We start from the raw sequence: 23,090 nt of genomic DNA, 5'->3' as shown, positions 1-23,090 counted from the left end.
ATATGTCTATGGGAACTACTAGAAAACTCGAAGCACCGGAAGTCACGGAGGACAACTTCCTGTCCGGTGTCAGGTCAAAATGCTCGCTGTGAGAGGGTTACAGAGGCTAAAACCTGTTTTATCACAACATGGAAACACAGGTAGGACTGTAGAAATGTTGTTATGTGAAAATGTGTCATGGAGTTTAATAAATGTAACATAAATTGTCTCTTTTTGTTTTAATTCTAAGTTAAATTCGGTGTGAGACGCGGATAATGTTGCTAATGCTAACGTTAGCCATGAGATGCTGATGAGCTGTTTTGAAAATGTAAATGTGCTCCTGCAGGTCTGAGAAGAGTCTCTGCAGCTTCAAATGTGGTCCAACACAAAGAGGACATGGTGGGTCATATAGTCTGTGTCTGGTGGAAGAAGTACTCTGATATTTTACTGTAACACCACAGTGTAGAAATACTCTGTAACACTAAAGTCCTACATGAAAAATGTTATTTAAGTAAAAGTGCGAGATTATAAGCATCAAAATAAAGAATAAAAATACAGAAAAGATAAATCAGTATAAATTAACATGAAATAGAAATACTCAAGTAAACTATAAGTACCTCAAACTTGTACTTCAGCACGTGAGTAACTGCCTGTAAGTGATTACATTGATTACTACAGTAATATATTATTATTAATGTAGTTAAGTTACTGTGATCTTATCTTCATGTTTAAGCTTGTTAAAATGGAAAACCCGTACAAAGAGCCAGAGAAAGGTTGCCTCCTCTGCAAAGTCACAGTGGACTACAAAAATATTCAGGTGAGTGAAACACCTGCAGCTCTTACACTGAGCGTCACTGTTAGATCATGAGTCTGAGTGTGTTCAGTGATTTCAGGTAAATGTTAGTTGTGTTGAACTTGTTGGAGGCTTCATGTGTTCACAAAAGAAAACAAAAACGCTGATGTAAACAAACCTGTTCACACACCGAGGTTACTCAGGAATGTCAGGTTGTAACGCAGCTGGTTCAGTTCAGCTGAGATTAAAATGTTTTCTCAGATCATGTTTCAGAGTTACAAGAGCCGAGGCGTCAGCGTGGATGGCTCATGGGTTGGTTTGTACGGAGTCCAGAGAGTCCCAGAAGAAGTTATGTTTTATTTTGTGTGCACAAGATAACTGGTTCCCTCAAGATAATTAACTTGTGCGAACAAAATACAAACAAAACACATTTAGGGACTGTGTAGCTTTGGAAAATCTCTCCTTTTGAGGCTTTAGGGGCAACATAGATTTGAAAAATATGGAGCTCCTAAAGGCCCCAAAAATATACTTTTCATTTTGGGAGAATTAAATAAATAACTTGTGGGCTAAAGATAAAAAAAAGAGATTTAACTTCTGCGCACAAGATAAAAAATAGCGTTGGAGAATATGGAGCCCTCAAAGCGCCAAACACCACTAAGTGCATTTCCTGTTCCTGTGTGTTTTCCAGCTGCTGTCTCAGTTTGTCTCGCCTCACACCGGCAGGATTTACGGCCGACACATCACAGGTGAGCAGCTGAACATGAGACTGGAGCAGAGTCAGTCCGCTCTCAGGTTGATTCACGTCGTGTCTCTGTGTTTCAGGACTGTGTGGACGGAAACAAAAGGAAGTCTCTAAAGCCATAAAGAAAGCTCACTCAATGGGTACGTCTTCGTTAAAGTGATGTTTAAACCCCCAGAATGTCTCTAAGGATTCTGGGAAATCTTCCAGAACAGCAGCGTGTTGTTAAATGTTACAGGAAACAGTCACACAGCGTTCTGTCTCTGTGTCTCCCTCCAGGTTTCATGTCGGTGACCCACAAACATCCACAGTTCATGAGGGATCCAAACATCTGTGGTGTCAAACGTCAGGATTAGTGGATTGATTAGTGGATCGATTAGTGATCAGTGTTTGTTCAGTCTGTGATTATTTGTTATTAAATCTGTCTGTACTGAGATCTGTGTGTCTGCTGTCCGTCTGTGAAGAGGAGCTGCGTTTAAGAAACTTTAAATTTGTTGGTCCGCAGCGTTTCGTTTTGTGACCAGGGGGCCGTATTCATACCTCGTAGCAGTCATTACTAAACATGCCTTAGTAATGAAACATTCTAATTACCTTTATCCAAACTTTACTGCCTCTCCTATAAAGTTAAATTTCATAACTAATGTTAGCTATTCGCTAAATTAGGATTAGTGTAATTAACGAGATGTAGCCTTCCTTTTACCCGAGTCCTAACCTTAACCACCTCTCTTTTAATACTGTACTTCATAACTAGCTAATTGTAACATAGCAATTTCGCTTCCAGGCCAAGGAGAGAAGGAAGCTGATCGTGGACCGACATGTAGGCGTGGGCGAGTCACGTAGCTGCCCCAGGTGCAGTTACAGGTACGGTTACCTACTTGATCACGTGACGGACCCAGAAGTTGTAATTCCGAGTTTGGCCACTGTGAAAACTGGCTTCAAATGTTGCATTGTCATTCTGAGCATGTTAGCATGCTGATGTTAGCATTTAGCTCAAAGCACGGCTGTGTCAGTGTGACTGTAGACTCTCAGCTTGTTTCCACACAACATTAAATTAATGACTCCGACAGGTTTTAACAAAAATCTTTATTATCTTTAAACAATACTGAAAACGTATCAAAGTGTCTGTACATGTTTGTGAAGCTAACTGTTTATCATCAGAGCTGCTGTTGCTCCTTCAGTGACGTTAAGATCAGTCAACAACCAGAGCGAACTGATGTGACGACAGTCTGGTCCCATCAACACATAACTTACTATCAACTGTCATCTCCCATCAAGATTTGCTCTTCCTGCGTTTGCTCTCCCTCCCCGCTGGCGCCATTTCCCTCAGCCTCTTCCGACAGTTTGTCCTGCCGGGCTGCGGCGGGGAGAGCGTTTCCTGAGAGTTTGTTGTGTCCGAGTGTTTCAGTGTCGTCGTGGAGACGTCTTCTTCTTCTTCTTCGTCCTGCTCAGAGCTGCAGCAGTTGTTGGGAACAGGAAACGCCTCGAGGGTCACAGTCTGAGTGTGGAACAGAGGCGAGCCGGCGAACAGAGCTCTGACGGCGTCGTGGAGCCGCAGGTTGTTCTTCTGTTCAGGTCGATAGTCGTCTGCAGCTGAAACAACAACAACAACAGATGAAGACTGAAACTGAGTTTCTGTGGTTCTGACGACACGAGTGAACCTGACACTTTACATACTTTGACTTCCTGTTTTTACAGCTCTTACAACCTCTGATATTTACACTTACCATGAATCTGAATGTAAAAATTCAGTTATAATTTTCTTGCTGATGAATTTTAAATGTTAGCTCATTTTTCTGACATTTAAAACAGAAATTAATGGAAAACATGTTATAACTGCGACCAGTGTGGAATATGTAAAATATATTAAATCTAAATGTTAAATCTACATCTGAATGGTAAATCTAAATGTTCAAGTCTAAATGTTAAATATAAGTGTTAAATGTTAATCTAAGTTTGTGTGTCTACATTTACAAAATCTACATCTGAATGTTAAATCTAAACAGTAAAAATTAAAAACACATCTAAATGTGAAATCTAAATGTTAAATATAAGTGTTAAATGTTAAATACTAAATTTAAATGTTATAACAAAAGCTACATGTGAATCTTAAATCTATATCTTAAATATTAAATTAAAATGTTAAATCTTAAATCCACTTCTAAATGTCAGATCTAAATGCTAAATGTTAAATAGAAGTGTTAAGTATTAAATCTCCATCTAAATGTTACATTTAAATGTGTAATTTAGGTCTAAATGCTTAATACTAAATCTAACTGTTAAATCGAAATATTAAATACAAAATCTATATCAAATACTAAATCTATACAGTAAATATTAAATCTCCATCTAAATGTTAAATATTAAATCCAATATTGAATATTTAACGTTAATGTTAAATCTAAAAGTTAAATATTAAATCTAAACATCAGTTATATTCGTTATAGCTGCAATATAATTTTTACATTTATATTCTACATTGACGACACCCTGTTTTCATTTGCCATCACTGTTTAATTTATGACTTTATTTTATATATTTTATTTATGTTTATATTTTATCTTTATTTTAACTTGCACTGTTTTATGTTTAGATTCTAATGTTTTTACTGAATATCATCTTCCTGACTAATCGTCTCCGTCACAGTTGATCTACTTGAATATCGCAACTCAGTGAAATCCGACCAGCGTACCTTTACCTGCTGCACTCTGCTTCTTCTTCTCACCCAGTTTCCTCCTGAGAGCCGAAACATCAGCCTGCAGCGTTTCCACCAGACGTTCGCTCTCCTCCACCTCCCTGCACGCTTTCTGTCCAACACACAAACACAAACACTGAGTGTGTGACGCAGCAGGTCAAGTCAAAACACACACACACAGTGCTCCTTACCTGCAGCTCCGTCTGCAGAGAGTCGTTCATCGTGTTCACATCGTTCACTTCCCTCAGCAGCCCGTTGGACGAGAAGAATTTAGAGCTGGATACAGAGGAACAAACAAACAATAATACTGCAGTGTCAACAGGTGCACAGGTACATGAAGGCAGATGACAACATCAACAAACAAAGTCACAAAGCACGGCCGGCTTCTTTTCTCTTTTATTGCTGAAGTTATTTTCTGAGCTCAGTTTCTTTGTTTAGAAGATGTGACGTCTGATAAATTTACATTTATGGCTATAAAACTCACAGTTGACCTCACATGACCTTAACCTGCTGTCCTGTGTGTGGGCGGTACCTGTGTTTCTTCATGGTGACGTTATAACCCACTGCAGAGCACGGAGCAGACACCTTCCAGTACGCCAGCTGCTCCAGTAGACCCAGGTTGTTGACCGACACGGGAACGTTCATGAAGTGCCTTCAGGAGACACAACGTTTTATTTCATCGACATCATCACAGCAGAGAAATCAAACAAACACTCACCTACTGATTTAAATAGCTCGGAGAAATTAAAGATGCATACCAAACAAAGGTTCAAGTCTCAGGAGGATATGCATCATATTCTCTCTCTAATAATCTATTTTATATGTCTGTGAAGACACAACACATTTCTCCTTCAAACAGATGAATTTATTCAAGTTTCTCTCCCAGAAACTCACAGAAATTCAGTTTAAAATGACAGAGAACAAAATCTGAAGAGCCATGACATGTTTTGGTTGAAGTCTGGTTTTACCTGCTGCGTGAGATGAAGGCGGCGTACTCCATCCTGTGGGTGGAGCCTGCAGCCGTCACCCTGCTGGGCGTCAGCAGCACAAAGATCATGTGAGGGTTGGACAGAGACGTCTTCAGCTTCTCGTGGACGATCTTTTCCCTGAAGGTCATCTGTTGGTCTGAGTTCCTGCGCTGTCTGTACCAGCCGATCACACTCTCCTGCGACAGTTAAACACAGTTACGACATGTTTAATCTCCTCAGTTAAATCCTTTCAATGTTTTACCTGCTTGTTGTCGGCCAGCAGTTTCTTCACAGCGTCCACGTTCACCTCTCCCACACTGTTGTAGAAGCTACAGACACAGAGATCAGGACGAGATGCAACAACACAGACATGCTGAGACTGATGAGCAGCCGTGTTTGATGAAATCAGGTCTGAGATCAGATATTACAGACATTAAATCTCCTCTGCTGTACTCACTGGTTGAGTTTGTGGCAGGCGATGTGCTTCTGGATGTCTGTAAAAAGAAATAAAGATGTGTCATAATGTGACAGTGAGGACGAGACGCTTCATCGAGAGGCCGATGTTTAACTCACTGTAGATTTCCTCAATGTGAATGTGATCGGCCTGAGAGTCGCTGATGGTGATCTGCTCCTCAAATTTACTCTCTCCGAGGATCAGACCCTCCTGCAGAGTGACGACACACAGAGGAAAATCAGCGCCTCGTCTTTTTGACTTAATTAATAGAAGCATATGTTGACCTGTAAAGTAAGTTTATTAGTATAGCGCCTTAAATAAGACGGCAATTCAAGGTGCTTTAAGATATGACTAGAGTTTCCTAATTAGAGTCACCAATTCAGTATCTGACCAAATGTCTCCCCTTCTGTTCCTGAGATATGACGTTAAAACATGATGATGTCACAGTCAAGCTGACCTTTGACCTTCATTATTTTATCCTGTTAGACATTTGTGTCAAGTTTGGTCATAATTACTGAATGAATTCTTCAGTTATGGTCAAAAACACGTTTCATGAGGTTAAACTGACCTTTGACCACCAAATTCTTGTCAATCTATTCTTCAGTCAAAGTGGACGTTTGTGCCAAATTCGAAGAAATTTCTTCAAGGTATTCTTGAGATATCGCATTCACAAGAATGAGAGAGATGAGGTGACACTGACCTTGACCTTTGACATATGATCACCAAAATCAGTTCATGATTGAATCCAGGTGGATGTTTGTGCCAAATTTAAAAAAAAATTCCCTCACGCTGTTCTTGAGATATCGTGTTCACAAGAATGAGATGGATGCAGGGTCACACTGAACTTGACCTTTGAGTCTTGACCACCAATATCAAATCAGGTCATTCTTAAATCTAACTGAATGTTTGTGCCAAATTTAAAGAAATTACTCTGAAGCAATCGTGAGATATAGCATATATAAGAATGAGACAGACAAGGTCACAGTAACCTGGACCTTTGACCACCAAAATCGAATCAGTTCATCGTTGAGTCCAGGTGAACGTTTGTGCCAAATCTGAAGAAATTCCCACAAGACGTTCTTGAAATATTGTGTTCACAAGAATGGGACATATGTATGTACGTATGGACAAAGAGACAGAAAAAGCACTGTTTGGGGGCAAAACAATGTCTGCAGCTCGCTAAAAACACAACTAACATAAAAGTTAGGTTACTGAAGGACTCCCCGAAAAATGTTTCTGCAATTGACCAATAGGGGGCAACGTAAGGGCGCAGCCCTGCAGATATTTGGACATCACGAAACCTGTTGGTTCTCTTTAAAGAGGGTGACATAGAAAGTTTAAAAGCTCCACGCTGGCTTAAACCAGGAGTCACTACGTACGGCTATATTAAAAAAATAAAATAAAATAATAATAATTAGGCTACTTGCAGCCAAACAATTTAATAAAATAGACTAAACAGGGAAATAAAATTACAGTGCAGTGACAGATATGAATAAACAGATATATGATTAGCTACATGTTCAGTTTAATAAAAGGAAAACAGAAGGACAGGGATAAAGTTAGAGCAAACTTCCAGTTTTTTGGAAAGCTGTTCCTCACAAAAACATCGCGATACTATGCTGTATAGATTTATTCTCCCACCCGAGCTGTTCCAGATATGATGAACCAGTAGTTTGTAAACCAACACTACTATTTCAAAATCATTTTCTTACACAGGGAGGCAGAGTAAGGACGTGACAACTGGTCTGATGTGGTCTCTACTGGTCTCAGTCAGGACTCTTATCAGCTGTTTAATCCACTTTATACAGACTAATTTGTGATGAAATAATTCATGAGTTGCAGCCCAAATATAAAGTCTAAATAATGATAGATGATATGGCTACAATCCTGACTGCAGCCCTGTTAAATATATTTAAAATTCAGTTTGTATGGTTGAACATTTGTGGTGTAAAATGCTTCCCAGTAGCTCCACCATAACACAGCAGTGGGCGGTAACTGGGCTCCAGTTGTGTATGTTGATATTAGACTCAAATAAAATCACTTGTTGGGTTAAACCTGTCCCGAATTTACCAGCAGACCCGCACGACTTTAAAAATATATTCAGTCATATCTCACTAGTTACATATTATGGTCCACAACCGGCGCCATATTCAATTTGAGGTTTTTTAAATGGACCCTGGTGTGTCAGGACTTTTAAATCTTAGCTTGGTTTTTAAAAAGTTGGCGGGAGTTTTAGCTTCTCCAAAGCATCAAACACTTCTTCAGAGCTGAAACACCACAACAATTAGACTAATTAACAAAAACTAATCATCTTAAAAGTTTGTTTACAGCGCTGGGACACTTGAGTGGTTTGCTAGCTCCCGTCCTCCACCACTTAAACCACCCGCCCACCAGGGTCCATTTAAAAATTGTACATTTTAATAAAGAGTGTTTTTCTCACCACGTCGGAATCGCTGTTGACATGCTGGAACATGAGAGACGCTAAAACAATCCCAGACATACGCACAGTCGGCTCCGCCATGCTGCTTGTTGACGACGCTGACGGGTGAACTCAGCAGCGTCACTCAGGCGCGAAACAGCCGCAGGAAACTTCTGCGTTTTTCGGCCGCAGTCCGCCATTTTGAGGCAGAGCTAACGGAGGGGGCGGGGCTTAAACTCAGCACTGAGTTGGCTTCACACTGGAGACAGTTGGACACAGTTGGAGACATTTGGAGACAGTGAGACAGTTTCTCTGTTGCATCAGGACATTTAACACCGCGGGGACTGTCTCACACACTCTCAGGTATTTATTTACACATATTTACACGTTTGTTGTTGTTGTTTGTGTCACTGTTGTGTACTTGGTAGTGTACATTACACTGAGACTTCGACTAACGGTTCGGCCCGTTCCTTTCCTGTGCTCACTTATCAGCACATTTACTCAGATAAACAGTGAGTGAAGAAGTTTCTAGATCCTGTTCTCCAGCAACACTACAAACACAACTGTGTTAAAGTCCTCCATTCTATATTAAAGTAAAACTGAACAAGTATCATCAGCTTAATGTGCTTAAAGTTTTAAAAGTACTCTCTTTGCAAAATGTCCCCTTTCAGAATTCATTTTAAATGATTTATTATTGGATTATTACTGAAATAAAGATGCAGAATATTTTGTAAGATAATCACGTGTTTTTATCGAAACATCCGCAAATTAAAAGTTTAATATTTCCCTTAAAAAAAGAAGTCAAGTATAGTAAGAGTATAAAGTAACAACAAAATGGAAGCATGATGTTCGTAGAATTGTTTTCAGTACTTGACCAAACATATTTATTTATATTCCACCAACTGAGCACAGTTGACAAGTAGCCTACTTTACAATGAGTGTTAATGAAAACCATCTGAGTATAAAGTGGGATGTGAGCTTAATTACAGCCTAATGAGTTCCACAGAATGTTTAAAAACACATATTTAAATTGCTTAAATACTTTTTTTTATTCAGTAAGGTCACTGCAACTAATGATTGTTGTCACTGTTTTACAGAAAAATGTTAAATCAATCACTTTAAATGTCTCTTGTCTGAACAAAAGACCCCCAAAACATCTGTTTGCTGAGATATAATTTTAGACAGAGATATAAATATCTGGATATATATTATTAATCCCAAATGAGGAACTTCTTAAGCTACAGCAGCAGGTTATTTGAGCATTGCACGAGAGCAGTAAGAACACAGTAAACTACAACATAATGATACTAAGATATTACATAAAAATGTACCAAAATACAAATACTAAAATCTAAGACGTATCCATAGGATGTCACACTACAGTAGAAAACAAAATGCGCAAATTTGTTGATTTTCGCATTTTGTTTTATTTCTTACTCAACATATCTCAAATTCTTACTTTTTAAATTTTATTTTAATTGTATTATACATTGTATACTACTTACCGCATACTTCTTATCTCTATTCCCTATAATTTCTTTATGTCTGTCGTAAAACTTCAATTAACAGCCCAAATCAGCAGGCCTGTATTTGAGACAGGCCTTTAACTCCTTTCACACAAAACTGTTGCTCAGCAAAGATCAGGAAATACAATCAACTTGTTTATTTAAACCAGTATTAATATTACTTTTATAAAAAATTAGGCCTCGGATAATAAATCAGTTATGAATCATTCATTTGATCCAACTCCAACAGACAGAGCATCAGAGAGAGTTATGACACCTTTTGACTCTTTTGGTCTGAGGACTCCTACAGACTACAGGAATATAACCGACAGGGTAATCAAGCTATGGACACATATTCTGAAGCAGCCAACAACCCGTTTTAAACGTCTGAAGAACTTCTATTTAAACATAAACTGCTTGGCAACCAGACCAGGCCTCTAAATGAGACAGGCATTACGCTAATTGTGCTTGCGGGTTGTCCGTGCATCCCTCTGTCCACTTCTTATGAACGCAATTTCTTACGAACACCAAGAGGGATTTTTTTCCTTTAATTTGGCACAAATGTCCACTTGGACTCAATGATAAATTGATTAGAATTTGGTTATCTTAGGTCAAAGGTTAAAATCACTGTGACTTTGTCTGTCTTATTTTTTGTAATTGTGACATCTCAAGAACACACAGGGGATTTCTTTTTCAAATTTGGCACAAACTTTAACGAACTGATGAGATCTTGGTGATAAAAGGTCACCATGACTTTGTATGCATCTAATTCTTCAGGGAATTTCCTCAAATTTGGCACAAACATCCACTTGGACTCAAGAATGAACTTATAAATAGAATTTGGTGGTCAAAGGTCAAGGTCACTATAACTTCACAAAACCTTCAATTCTAGTTGACTGAAAAATAACTTAAACGATGAAAAATAACTTAAACAATGAAACAATTGTTAAAATAGTGACTTTTCCCTGATTTTCTGAACTCTGCAGGTGTTTGTTCATAAAGTAAAGTATTAGTTTCATTACAGATGAAAAGGAGAGGATCACCAGAGTTTAGTGTTGTCACGATACCAAAATCTTTGTTTCGGTACCAATACCAATATGAATTTCGATACTTTTCGATACTCTTCGGTGCTTTTCCTAAGGAAAAGTCCTTTTGGATACAAACCTTTAGAACAATAAATAGTAGGGGTGTAACGGTACCAAAAAAATCACGGTTCGGTAAGTACCTCGGTGCGGACGTCACGGTCTGGTAACTCAAATGTTCCACCAAGTTTGTGTTGTCTCGTGTTGTCTCCCTTTGTGAGGAAGACTTTCTCTTGTCTTTTTTCACGTGCGGCAGCTGCGGATGTTGATACAGGTGTTGTCATACACACCACTTGTGCAATCTGTGCTCCAACAGGAACAAGAAAGGTGTTTGTGTGCATAAATGAATTAAATAAATTAACTAAATTAATGAATTGGATCAATTTCAAAGTACCGGTATTTTCCAAATGCAGTATAGTACTGTTTAGAATACTCTAGTACCGCGGTACTATTTTAGTACCGGTATACCGTGCAACACTACCAGAGTTCATCCTGAAGAGAACAAGAATGATGAAGCACATTTCATCACAGTCATCCAGCAGATGTTGAGACATTTCAGTCTGGACCAAAGTGGAGGACGGACACACTCTTATGTTAAATCTGGCGCTGTGTGTTTGCAGATGATGGCGTGACCTCGGAGCTGCAGAGTCGTAGCCGCCTCAGCTGTCAGCGATGGACGACCTGTGGTGTGTGGCTGTGGGGGTGTTCCAGGTGTGGATGTTTGTGGTGGTGTTCCTCATCATGCTGCCCGCCATGTTCGGCCTCTCTCTGGGGGTCACCGGGGTCTACATCCAGATCCTGGTCCAGATCCTGGAGGTAACAGAATCAGAGTTCAGTTGCAGACAGTGTGTCCTCAGGAGAGCGTGTAGTCGCCCTCTTCACTCATTACTTCACATGTTTGCAGAGTTAGGAAATGTGCTGCAGCAGCAGCAGTGGGCATGGTGTCAGAGGTCATCTGAAAATAACTGTCTTTGTAGTGGGCCACGGTGCGGATCCAGAGGGGACGCCAGGAGCAGCCCAATGTGCCTGTGCCTCTGCCCAACGGTGAGTCGCCTCATCAACCAAGAGCACAAAACATAACGAGCTTTAATTAACAGCCATTAACAGTTTGTACACTAATTAATGACCACACACACACACACCCACACACACACACGTGAAACAACTTCAGATAATCAGTTAAAAAAACATTATTAACAAACAATATATGTGAATCTAGAGCAACACCCACTAGAAAAATAAATAAATAAAATCAAAGTTGGAAAAATAAATCAATAAATAAAATTTAGCAAAAGAAATAAATTAAATTAAAAGACATGCATTAAGTACAAATAGCAAGACAACAAATTAAAAAATAAATAAAATATAAAATAATTTTAGTTTAAAAAAAATTATATTGATACCCATTTTCATACCTCCCATGTGTCATTCTCGTGAACGTGATGTCTAAATAATGTCTTTAGGGAATTTCTTCAAATTTGGCACAAACGTCCACTTGGACTTAACAATGAACTGATTAGATTTTGGTGGTCAAAAATCAAGGTCGCTGTGACCGTACATCCTTCTCTTCTCGTGAATCTGATCTTTCAAGAACACCTTGAGGAACTTTTTTCAACTGTGGCACAAACGTCCACTTGGAATCAGATCTGGCCTGGCATGTGGTGAGGCTTTTAAATTCAGGTTAAAGTATAAATCAGACTCAGGATCTGTGAAACAACGAGTCAGTCATGAGTGAAGTGTTGAAGCAGCAGCTCGACTTCCTCGTTGGTGCTCTCAGGATGTTGCGTGTGAGGGATTTGTTTCAGCAGCAGACAAAGGTCATGTGACAGTCCGTGTGTGTGTGTGTGTGTGTGTGTGTGTGTGTAAGTGTGTGTGTGAGAGAGAGAGAGAGAGAGAGAGAGAGAGATTGTGTGGCCTCTCCGTTGGTCAGCTCGGCATCTGGTGTTGGGGTGCAGCATGAAAAACACACGTCTGGTCTCAGGATGATGATGCAACAGCAGATTACATAACTGTAATCAAACAGCAGAGTTGAGCCAACATGGAGTTCACTGTGAAACACTGACGCTCTGTGTGTGTGTGTGTGTCCACTCCGTGTTTAACCCTTTAACAAGCTGCAGTCTGACTCTCATTACACACTCATGCAGTCCACACATACTAAACATAAAGTCCTCTTACATAAACACATAAGCACCATAATCTGTCCACGCCGACGAGTTCACGACATTTAGAAACAATCGAGGACGCACGTGTAGCACGAGGGTAGAAAACTCACAATGTCATGAACTCTTCAAATAACTGAAGTCCTTAAAGGGACAGTTCAGATTTTTTGAAGTGGGGTTATATGAGGTACTTATCCATAGTCAGTGTGTTAACTACAGTCGATGGCGGTCGGCTCATCCCCAGTTTGGAGAAGCAGACAGGAGTACTGACAGGGAAGCTAAGCAATGTACTGCTGTGGATGGGGGCAGCAGCAAAGCCTATTTTCGACACCTAAAAAACAAAAACTCAATATTTGTCTATGTGTACGTCATAATAGTTTCACTACCTTAATGTCAGACAGCGACTTCTGATGGGAAACTGAAGCCATTATATAGCTCTCTTCAAAGCCAGACTCCACTGAGAAAAACAGTGATTTAACACTGTGGGGGCTGCTGGTGTACTGCTGCCTCCACCTGTTAGTTTGTTTGTGCTGTTGTGGGTGAAATAAAAGGCCTGTGAACACCACCTCCATATCTTTCATATGTGTTTGTATACCTGAGGGAGGCTGATGGCTGTGGCCGGAGGCTTTATGGGTTCAGGTTGTCTGTCCATCCGTCCCATTCTCCTGAATGTGATATCACAAGAACGCCTTGATGGAATTTCTTTAAATTTGGCACAAACGTCAACTTGATGCGAGGATGAACTGACTTGATTTTGTTGGTCAAAGGTCAAGATCACTGTGGCCTTGCATCCACCTTATTCTTGTTAACACCGTATCACAAGAACGCCTTGATGGAATTTCCTCAAATTTGGCACAAATGTTCACTTGGACTCAAAGATGAACTGATCACAACAGGTCGGCAGCCTTTACTATCAATACTATCCCGGCCACTGACGAGATATTCCAGCAATCCGTGTTTTCACTGTTATAAGTTAGGGGGCGCTGTTACACATCTTGTGAAATAGAACAGCACTGCCGTGTCTAAAAACAAAGAAGAAGATGTTGTTTACAGAAATGTTGCAGCTTTTAATTTGCACGAAAAAATGGTGCAGATGGAGAACTTTAAGGTTGAGTAAGCTGTGGAGACGCTGATGGACTCAGACTATGACACTTCCTGTTTTGATCAACATTCTTAATCAGCAATCATAATTCTCGTGCAACAATCTGTTTTATTCTTTGTGTTTTGAAGTTACAGACATTTATTTATAAAACATTTTTAAATAAGCATTAGTTTAAAATTTAAACAAAATATCTTCACTGCAGTGACAGAGGTTTGTTCACTCTACACAATAAAACACCACCAAAGAAGCCTTTATCTGCCTCATGACAACTTTTCGTTTTGAAACTTTAAGTACATTGTGCTGATAACACTGGATCTAAGTGAGGTTTTATTAATGCAGGACTTTCACTTGTAGCACTTTTTATAGTGTGGTAAAACAACAGATCTGTCTGATTAACAAACTCCAAAAAATCAGTTTCACTTCACAGTGATAAAAAAGAGAAAACAGCAGCACATCGATTATCAGAGCTGACTAATGTCGACTCAAACGTTTCTGCTCTTTCATTTGACTGAGTTAAACACACACTCTTTGGTTTCAGTGGTATTTAATATACTATAGGCTTCGAGAATACAAATGAGAGACTGTCAGTAGAAGATGACTTCAGGCTGAGGAAACCGTCACCGTACATTAAAGGGTTAAACATCAGTTGGAGGTCATCGTCCTCGTGATCCTCAGACTGTTTCTGTTTTCACATAACGCACACTGTTCTTCTGCTGCTGCTCCGTTTAATCTCATTTCAAGCTTCACACAGAGTTCCCATCAGAGACACAAGCGTTTATATTATTAATAAAAACCTTTGAGCAGCTGATGAGCTTTAGTTTTACGTTTCTTTAAATACTCAGAGCTTTTGTATTAGTTGTAGTTGATGAGTCAGGTGTGCACGTTACAGCACACAGTGTACCAGACCTGTTTCCTGTTTACATTTCTGACATTGTGTACATTTGGTTTTTGCACCATCTTGATCTCTATTGTTTTATATGTTGTTTTATTTGCACTCTTTCCTTCTTTGTACTGCAGCTGCTGCTCAACAACTTCCCTCAATAAAGTTTTATCCTCCGTTACCTGTTTACACAGAAGTGTGGATACAGACTGTAGCTGCTACCCAGTCACCAGAAAAATGTTGGCGTTAAACGTTTCTGTGAACCACCGATACGTTGAAACTTTATGTTTCTCAACAGCGCTGTGGTTAATGTGTGGTTAGGGTTAGGCACAAAAACCATCTGGTCGTGGTTAGAAAAAGATCATGTTTTGATTTATACCTATGTTTGGTGGCACAAAAGCCGCTGGAAAAGCAGCGTTGGGTCGGTGAAAAACACCCAGATTTGATGCCAAAAATGCCACTGGGAAACGCCATGATGTGCCGCTAGAAACACCCAGATTTGGCGAAAAACACCAGGGTTCAGTGGTTCAAATGTCACTAGGAAATGCTGGGATGTTCCACTAAAAAACACCCACATTCAGTTAAAAACAGCCAGGTTCAGTGCCACAAATGTAGCTAAGAAACACCACAATATGTCGATGAAAATCACCTAGGATTCAGTGGCTAAAACACAGCTGGGAGGTGCCACGATGTGCCCCTAGAAACGCCCAGGTTTGGTTAAAAACACCCAGGTTCAATCACTTAAACGCCACCGGAAAACGCTGCGTTGTGTCACTGTTTGGTGCCACAAATGTTGTCACTGGGAAATGCCACAATGTGTTGATGAAAAATGCCCAGAATTGGTGCCCAAAATGCTGCTAGGAAATGCCACTAAAACTACCTAGGTTCCGTGGCTAAAACGCTACAAGGAAGTGCAACATGTCAGTAAAAGGTTTGGTCCAAAAAATGCCACTCGGAAATGCCGTGGTGTGCTGGAGAAGAACACCCAGGCTTGTTCTAAAATCACCTAGGATTCAGTGGCTAAAACACAGCTGGGAGACGCAGCGATGTGCCGCCAAAAACACCCAGGTTCCTTGGCTGAAATGCTGCTGGGAAGCAGGATGTGATGGTGAAAAGTACGCAGGTTTGGTACCTCAAACGTCACTGGGAACAGCACAGTGTATTGATGAACAACCCAGGTACAGTGGCTCAGACGCTGCTGGGAGACACCACGATGTGCCACTAAAAACACACAGGTTCTGTGGCTGAAACAAGCAAAAACATTTCCCTGACATCAAAGATTACTGATCAGCTGACTCACACACGTGCAGTGAGCTCCTATCAGCTGACGTATTGATCCATTTATAACCCTCAGTGTTGTGACTGTGTCCCAGGGATCATTGAGCGAGCGGGGGGGTCGATGGAGGAGGAGGTGGGGCAGCTGCGGAGCTCCGGCTCGCTGGCGGAGGGAGAGTTCTCTCTGAGCGACGCCTTCTACTTCTACAAGAAAGGTGTGGAGAGCATCGTGGACGACCAGGTGACCCAGCGCTTCTCCTCCGAGGAGCTGGCCTCCTGGAACCTCCTCACCAGAACCAACCAGAACTTCCGCTACATCAGCCTCCGCCTCACCATCATCTGGGGGATCGGCGTCTTCGTACGCTACTGCATCCTCTTCCCTCTCAGGTCAGAACCGACTCGCTGCTCAGTGTCCTCTGCGCTGCTGTGTGTTTAAAGGATCATCAGGTTTATTACAAACGTTTATAATAACACATTTAAAACTGGATTTTTATTCAAGAGTCCACACTGGTTGATATTTACGATGCAATGATTTAATTTATGATGCAATATTTCAATTATAGCACCAAAACCAGTTGGCACTCACTGGGCGCTGTGGTGTTTCTGAAGGAACTAAAACATGAGACAACAGTTTGTAAAACAGCAGAATGATCCTTTAACTCCAGAGAACAGACTTCATCACGTCTCCTCCCTCTGTGCTGCTGCTGCTGCAGGTTAACGCTGGCTCTCATCGGCCTCTCCTGGCTCGTCATCGGGACCGTTCTGGTTGGATTTCTGCCTGAGAGCAGGTACAGCAACACAGCAATGCAGCAACACAGCAACAGAACATAGCAACACAGCAGGAAGATATAGCAACAAGCAAAAATGACAAGCCACAGCTACACAGCAACAATTCAGAGCAACAAGTCAGGGCAACACAGCAACAAGACATGACAACACAGTAACAAGCCACAGCAACAAATCACAGCAGCACACCAACAAGTCACAGCTACAAGTCACAGCAACAACTCACAACAACACAGCAACAAGTCACAGCTACAAATCAACAAACCATAGCTACACAGCAACAAAACCATAGCAATAAGCCACAGCAACATGTCACAGCTACACAGCAACAACTCACAGCAACAAACCATAGCAATAAGCCACAGCAACAACCAAAGTTACACAGCAACAACTCACAGCAACATGTCACAGCTACACAGCAACAAGTCACAGCCGCACAGCAACAACTCACAGCAACATGTCACAGCTACACAGCAACAAGTCACAGCCGCACAGCAACAACTCACAGCAACAATCCATAGCAATAACCCACAGCAACAACCAAAAGTTACACAGCAACAACTCACAGCAACAAACCATAGCAACAAGCCACTGCAACAAGACACAGCAACACAGCAGGAAGTCACAGCAACAAGCAAAAGCAACAAGCCACAGTTACACAGCAACAAGTCAGTGCAACACAGCAACAAGACATAGCAACACAGCAACATGCCACAGCAACACATAGCAACACAACAACAAGCCACAGCAACAATCAGAGTTACACAGCAACAAGCCACAGCAACAAAACCTAGCAACACAGCAACAAGCAAAAGCGACAAGCCAGAGCAACACAGCAACAAGCTGAATCGTTGGCGTCAGTGTGAAGAACTAGGTGTAGATATAAATATGTCCGACATGACATGTACTTCCTGTATTCCTGTATTTCTATTTCCTGTTTCAGTGTGAAGAACTGGCTGAGCGAGCTCGTCCATCTGACCTGTTACAGGATCTGTGCCAGAGGACTGTCCGCCACCATCCAATACCACAACAAGTCAGTGACACCTCAACCTGTGTCAACGTCATCACGTGTCACTACACGTGTTTAACTTGTCACCAGGATCACGTGTCACTACCTGTGTCTTATTTTAAATGTATCACCGGTGTCATGTTGAACTGCGTGTGTTGTGTCTGCAGAGAAAACAGACCTCAGAAAGGAGGAATCTGTGTCGCCAATCACACCTCGCCTATCGACGTGGTGATCCTGGCCAACGACGGCTGCTACGCCATGGTGAGTGTCATCATCAGACGGGTCAGCGTTGTTTTCATCAGCTGTTGTGATGTGATGATGTCACTGCCCTGCACTTCCTGTCCTGTCCTCAGGTGGGTCAGATCCACGGCGGTCTGATGGGGGTCATTCAGAGGTCAATGGTGAAGTCGTGTCCTCATGTCTGGTTCGAGAGGTCAGAGATGAAAGACCGCCACACCGTGACCAACAGGTGAGACGGCAGCTTACTGCAGGTGTGTGTCAGAGCGGTGGGGGGGGGGGCGCTGCAGGAAACATCAGTGAAAAATGACTCCCACATCTGGATGTCAAAAGTTAAGATCATTGTTCTCGGTTTTGTCTTGTTGTCGAGAACACAATATCTCAAGACAAACCTTTCTACAAATTTGGCACAAACATCCACTTGGACTCAAGGTTGGACTAATTAGACTTCGGTAGTCAAAGGTCACCGTGACTCTGCATCCGTCTCAGTCTCGTAAATGTGATATTTCATGAATGCTTTGTGGAAAGTTTTTGAAATTCGGCACAAACATCCACGTGGATGCAGTGATGACCTGATTATATTTTGGTGGTCAAACGTCAAGTTCACTGTGACTCATTCTTCTGAACGCGGTATCTCAAGAACACTGTGGGGAATTTCAAATTTGGCACAAACTCACACAACTGATTAGATTTTGGTGGTCAAAGGTCATGGTAACTGTGACTTTATCTGTCTCATTCTCGTGAATAGGATATCCAAACAATGCCTTGATGGAATGTCCTCAAATCTGATTATATTTTGGCAGTCAAAGGTCAAGGTAACTGTGACCTTACATTCATCTCAATGTCATAAATTCAATATCTCAAGAACACCTTGATGGAACTTTTACAAATTTTGCACAATCATCCACTTGACTAAATAATAAACTGATTATGCTTTGGTGGTCAAAGGTCATGGTCACTGTGACCATGACTCATTCTTGTGATTATATCAACTCAAGAATGCCTTGACAGAATTTCCTCAAATTTGGCACAAAGTCCACCTGAAATCAAGGATGAGCTGATTAGAATTTGGTGGTCATAGATTTAAGATCAAGGTCACTGTGACCTCAGCTGTCTCATTCTCGTGAATGCTCAAGAACACCTTGATCGAGTTTCTCCAGATTTAGCACAAACAATTACCTTGACTCAATGATGAAGTGAAAAGATTTCACTTGTCAAAGGTCTCAAGAACACCTGATGGATTTTTATACAATGTGGCACAAGCATCCACTTGACTAAACTATAAACTGATCATACTTTGGTGGTCAAAGGTCATGGTCACTGTGACCATATCTGTCTCATTCTCGTGAACATGGTATCTCAAGAATGCCTCAACAGAATTCCCTCAAATTTGGCACAAATGTCCACTTGGACTTGGGGATCAACTGATAAGAATTTGGTGGTCAAAGGTCAAGGTCAGAGTGATTTTGTGTCTGTCTCATTCTCACTGACGTAATCTCTCAAGAACACCTCGCAGGACCTTCACCTTCTGGAGCTTTCAGATTGTATTACAGAGCAAATACAGCTTGCACTTAAACTGGAGGTACTGGGAACTAACTGGGAAACATTATGACTGACTCAGCTGAGGTTTGAGTGGAGGACGCAGGAACAAAGTGAAAGTTCACTGGTGTCTCTTCCTCTGACAGCAGTCTGTATGTAACTGATGACAGTCTGTCTGTCTGTCTGTCTGTCCGTCTGTCTGTCTGTCCACAGGCTCAGAGCTCACGTTGCAGCCAAGACCAAACTTCCCATTCTGATATTTCCTGAAGGTCAGAGTCTGCTGTGCTGAAGCTTGTGATGATGATGATGATGATGATGATGATGGTGGTTTTATGGTTTATAACTTCTGTCTGTGGATTTAAACAGGAACCTGCATCAACAACACTTCAGTCATGATGTTTAAGAAAGGAAGCTTTGAGATCGGAGGGACAATATACCCCGTCACCATCAAGGTACAGTTCATTCATGTTAAATCCAACACGTATGTAAAGGACTGAACAACCTTTCAGAAATAAATTTAATCTGTGGTTAAATACGAGGCAGCTTTGACACCAAGACACAACTGAGCTCAGCAGGTGAGATGTGACAGCATCTTATGTTGTTGTGTGTGTGTCGCAGTACGACCCTCGCTTCGGTGACGCTTTCTGGAACAGCGGGAAATACAACATGGTGAGTTACCTGCTGAGGATGATGACCAGCTGGGCCATCGTCGTCAACGTGTGGTACCTCCCCCCCATGACCATACAGGTACACCTCCACCTGAAGCACCGTTAATACACATATTTTTATCAGCATTATTTACTGACGACCAGACAGAATATTATCAGCCGACTGGAGACGTCACATGAATCATCATACTGTGGTTTAAGCCCGTTTGAGTCAGTGACCACAGAAGTGAAACTAACGTCAGACTTTAGTGACCTGCACAACTTTTCATACATGTTTACATATACTGTACAGATATATAATTTGAAGTTTGAGTCTATGGAATGACAGAAGGAATATATGGAATGGAAGTTAGAATACACTGAATGTAACTTGAATATATAGAATAAAAATGTGAATATATATAGAAAGAAAGTATAAATGTATAAAACAAAGTTTGAACATTTGGAAAGAAAGTTTGAATACATAGAATGAGATTTTACCTACATAAACTGAATATACTGAATGAAAGTTTGAATTTATAGAATGAAATTCTGAACACACGGAATGAAAGTTTGAATGTATAGAATGAAAGTTTGAATATATAGAATGAAAGTTTAAATGTATAGAATGAAAGTTTAAATGTATAGAATGAAAGTTTGAATATATAGAATGAAAGTTTGAATGTATAGAATGAAAGTTTGAATATATAGAATGAAAGTTTGAATATATAGAATGAAAGTTTGAATGTATAGAATGAAAGTTTGAATACATAGAATGAAAGTTTGAATATATAGAATGAAAGTTTGAATGTATAGAATGAAAGTTTGAATGTATAGAATGAAAGTTTGAATACATAGAATGAAAGTTTGAATATATAGAATGAAAGTTTGAATATATAGAATGAAAGTTTAAATGTATAGAATGAAAGTTTGAATACATAGAATGAAAGTTTGAATACATAGAATGAAAGTCTGAATGTATAGAATGAAAGTGTGAATGTATAGAATGAAAGTTTGAATACATAGAATGAAAGTTTGAATATATAGAATAAAAGTTTGAATACATAGAATGAAAGTTTGAATACATAGAATGAAAGTTTGAATGTATAGAATGAAAGTTTGAATGTATAGAATGAAAGTTTGAATACATAGAATGAAAGTTTGAATACATAGAATGAAAGTTTGAATGTATAGAATGAAAGTTTGAATACATAGAATGAAAGTTTGAATGTATAGAATGAAAGTTTGAATACATAGAATGAAAGTTTGAATATATAGAATGAAAGTTTGAATGTATAGAATGAAAGTTTGAATGTATAGAATGAAAGTTTGAATATATAGAATGAAAGTTTGAATGTATAGAATGAAAGTTTGAATGTATAGAATGAAAGTTTGAATATATAGAATGAAAGTTTAAATGTATAGAATGAAAGTTTGAATGTATAGAATGAAAGTTTGAATACATAGAATGAAAGTTTGAATATATAGAATGAAAGTTTGGTTATACAGTGAAGGTTTGAATGTATGGAATATACTGTATATTCTAGAACATGTTTTAAAGATGTATATAAACCCGCTGTCACACACTCTGAATAAGCAGTTCTGTACTGTGTGTTGTTAACATGTACTGTGTGTACTCAGGACGGTGAGGACGCAGCTCAGTTCGCCAACAGAGTGAAATCTGCCATCGCTGATAAAGGAGGACTGCTGGACCTCGCATGGTGAGTACTGGATACTCTAAATATATTGCAGTGTAATTTGTATCCAGTAACTTCATACATTTCAAAGTAATCTGACCCAACACTGCATCCTACGGAAGCCCTGGAAGGCAAAATCTTAAAATTGACCAGCGCATGAAAAGCTCTTCTCACCTGGGGGTGTCTCACCTGACGTAAACGTGACGTGACCAGAGTGTGTGTGTGTTTCAGGGACGGAGGACTGAAGAGAGGCAAAGTGAAGGACTCGTATAAAGAGGAGCAGCAGAAGATGTACAGCAGCATCATAGTTGGACAGAGCGGCGACACTGGATCGTCCTCTGATCAGCTGTCTCAGACATCTTCATCATCATCATCATCATTGTTACCTGGCGACATGTGAAGGGGATGAACAGCTGTTTATTCTCTGCATCATTTTAACTCATCTTATTTTATATGATGTTTATTATGTCTAAAGTCTTAAAGCCTCACATCAACTCTTCGTCGTGTGTGTGTGTGTGTGTGTGTGTGTGTGTGTGTGTGTGTGCGTGCAGGAGTGTTTCCACCAGCAGGGGGCGCTGTATGACAACACAATAATCCTTCCTGCAGACTGGAAACCACAGTTCTATCCAAACCACTTCTTCTCTGCCTGTCGTGTAAAACATGGACATGTAGCAGCTGAAATATAATTTGTGTTTTATGATGGCTGCGTCACAAACTGTGTCAGCTTCTCCAGTGTTTCTATTTTTATAAAGCAGATGTTTGTTGCTGCTCTGAGTGGATCTCTGCAGACTGGAACTAATGTTAGTGATCGATTCTTGTGTCTGTATAAACGTGTGTATCCATCTCACCTCTGATTATTGGACTTTTTTATCTTTAATATAACGTATCAATAAACACAAAGACAGTTGACAGAGTTACAGTGAGGAGATTAAATGTGTCTGTTGCTGTGTGGAATACGTTTGTATTAATAAGTGAAGACAAAGATACAAAAATCTGAAAGCACATGAGAATAAAAACATGAATAAAAAGATAATTAAGATGGAGGTAATAACTGGAGGAGACGATGAGCTGACCTTTAGATCAATCATAATCAGTCACATCATGTTTACATGTGTTTGACTGTCAGAG

General features: G+C 40.2%; 3 protein-coding genes across 4 annotated transcripts; 2 read left to right on the top strand and 1 right to left on the bottom strand.

Moving 5' to 3' along the window:
- Positions 1–19: 19 nt before the first annotated feature.
- Positions 20–1,947, top strand: mrps18c (mitochondrial ribosomal protein S18C). The gene is made up of 6 exons (XM_049604741.1): positions 20–140; positions 326–378; positions 713–796; positions 1,461–1,518; positions 1,595–1,654; positions 1,791–1,947. The coding sequence occupies exons 1-6, from the start codon at positions 80–82 to the stop codon at positions 1,865–1,867; spliced, it is 393 nt and encodes a 130-aa protein (XP_049460698.1). The 5' UTR covers positions 20–79; the 3' UTR covers positions 1,868–1,947.
- A 465-nt stretch (positions 1,948–2,412) lies between these two features.
- On the bottom strand, positions 2,413–8,244 carry abraxas1 (abraxas 1, BRCA1 A complex subunit). Of its 2 annotated transcripts, none has more exons than XM_049604736.1 (9): positions 8,066–8,244; positions 5,745–5,835; positions 5,629–5,665; positions 5,434–5,500; positions 5,172–5,368; positions 4,736–4,855; positions 4,395–4,479; positions 4,207–4,315; positions 2,413–3,101 (listed from the first exon to the last, which is right to left on the bottom strand). In XM_049604736.1, exons 1-9 carry the CDS (start codon positions 8,144–8,146, stop codon positions 2,782–2,784), a joined length of 1,107 nt encoding a protein of 368 aa, XP_049460693.1. In that variant the 5' UTR covers positions 8,147–8,244; the 3' UTR covers positions 2,413–2,781. The 2 variants fall into 2 exon arrangements, with proteins under 2 accessions (XP_049460693.1, XP_049460692.1); XM_049604735.1 differs by having other exon boundaries at positions 2,415–3,101; positions 4,201–4,315; positions 8,066–8,242.
- A 20-nt stretch (positions 8,245–8,264) lies between these two features.
- On the top strand, positions 8,265–22,809 carry gpat3 (glycerol-3-phosphate acyltransferase 3). Its single transcript, XM_049604734.1, has 13 exons — positions 8,265–8,407; positions 11,252–11,447; positions 11,609–11,675; positions 16,146–16,434; positions 16,761–16,835; positions 17,777–17,866; positions 18,010–18,103; positions 18,196–18,311; positions 19,832–19,887; positions 19,985–20,070; positions 20,237–20,365; positions 21,907–21,986; positions 22,194–22,809. The coding sequence occupies exons 2-13, from the start codon at positions 11,304–11,306 to the stop codon at positions 22,360–22,362; spliced, it is 1,395 nt and encodes a 464-aa protein (XP_049460691.1). The 5' UTR covers positions 8,265–8,407; positions 11,252–11,303; the 3' UTR covers positions 22,363–22,809.
- The last annotated feature ends 281 nt before the right edge of the window (positions 22,810–23,090 follow it).

Source organism: Epinephelus fuscoguttatus, linkage group LG18, assembly GCF_011397635.1.
Source record: "Epinephelus fuscoguttatus linkage group LG18, E.fuscoguttatus.final_Chr_v1".
In the NCBI taxonomy this organism is placed as follows: domain Eukaryota; kingdom Metazoa; phylum Chordata; class Actinopteri; order Perciformes; family Serranidae; genus Epinephelus; species Epinephelus fuscoguttatus.
Note: the sequence above shows the minus strand (reverse complement) of the source record. Positions and strands in the feature narration are given on the sequence as shown.

Bases quoted from the DNA above. Each gene is read 5' to 3' on its own strand.
- abraxas1 (XM_049604735.1), bottom strand. From the start codon at position 8,146: ATGGCGGAGCCGACTGTGCGTATGTCTGGGATTGTTTTAGCGTCTCTC. The intron at 5,836-8,065 runs GTGAGAAAAACA...GTCACTCTGCAG, and splicing joins TCAACAGCGATTCCGACGTG to GAGGGTCTGATCCTCGGAGA. The intron at 4,480-4,735 runs GTACCGCCCACA...CTCTGTATCCAG, and splicing joins GTCACCATGAAGAAACACAG to CTCTAAATTCTTCTCGTCCA.
- mrps18c (XM_049604741.1), top strand. From the start codon at position 80: ATGCTCGCTGTGAGAGGGTTACAGAGGCTAAAACCTGTTTTATCACAA. The intron at 379-712 runs GTGGGTCATATA...TTCATGTTTAAG, and splicing joins TCCAACACAAAGAGGACATG to CTTGTTAAAATGGAAAACCC. The intron at 1,519-1,594 runs GTGAGCAGCTGA...TCTGTGTTTCAG, and splicing joins TTACGGCCGACACATCACAG to GACTGTGTGGACGGAAACAA.
- gpat3 (XM_049604734.1), top strand. From the start codon at position 11,304: ATGGACGACCTGTGGTGTGTGGCTGTGGGGGTGTTCCAGGTGTGGATG. The intron at 17,867-18,009 runs GTCAGTGACACC...TTGTGTCTGCAG, and splicing joins ACCATCCAATACCACAACAA to AGAAAACAGACCTCAGAAAG. The intron at 20,071-20,236 runs GTACAGTTCATT...TGTGTGTCGCAG, and splicing joins TATACCCCGTCACCATCAAG to TACGACCCTCGCTTCGGTGA.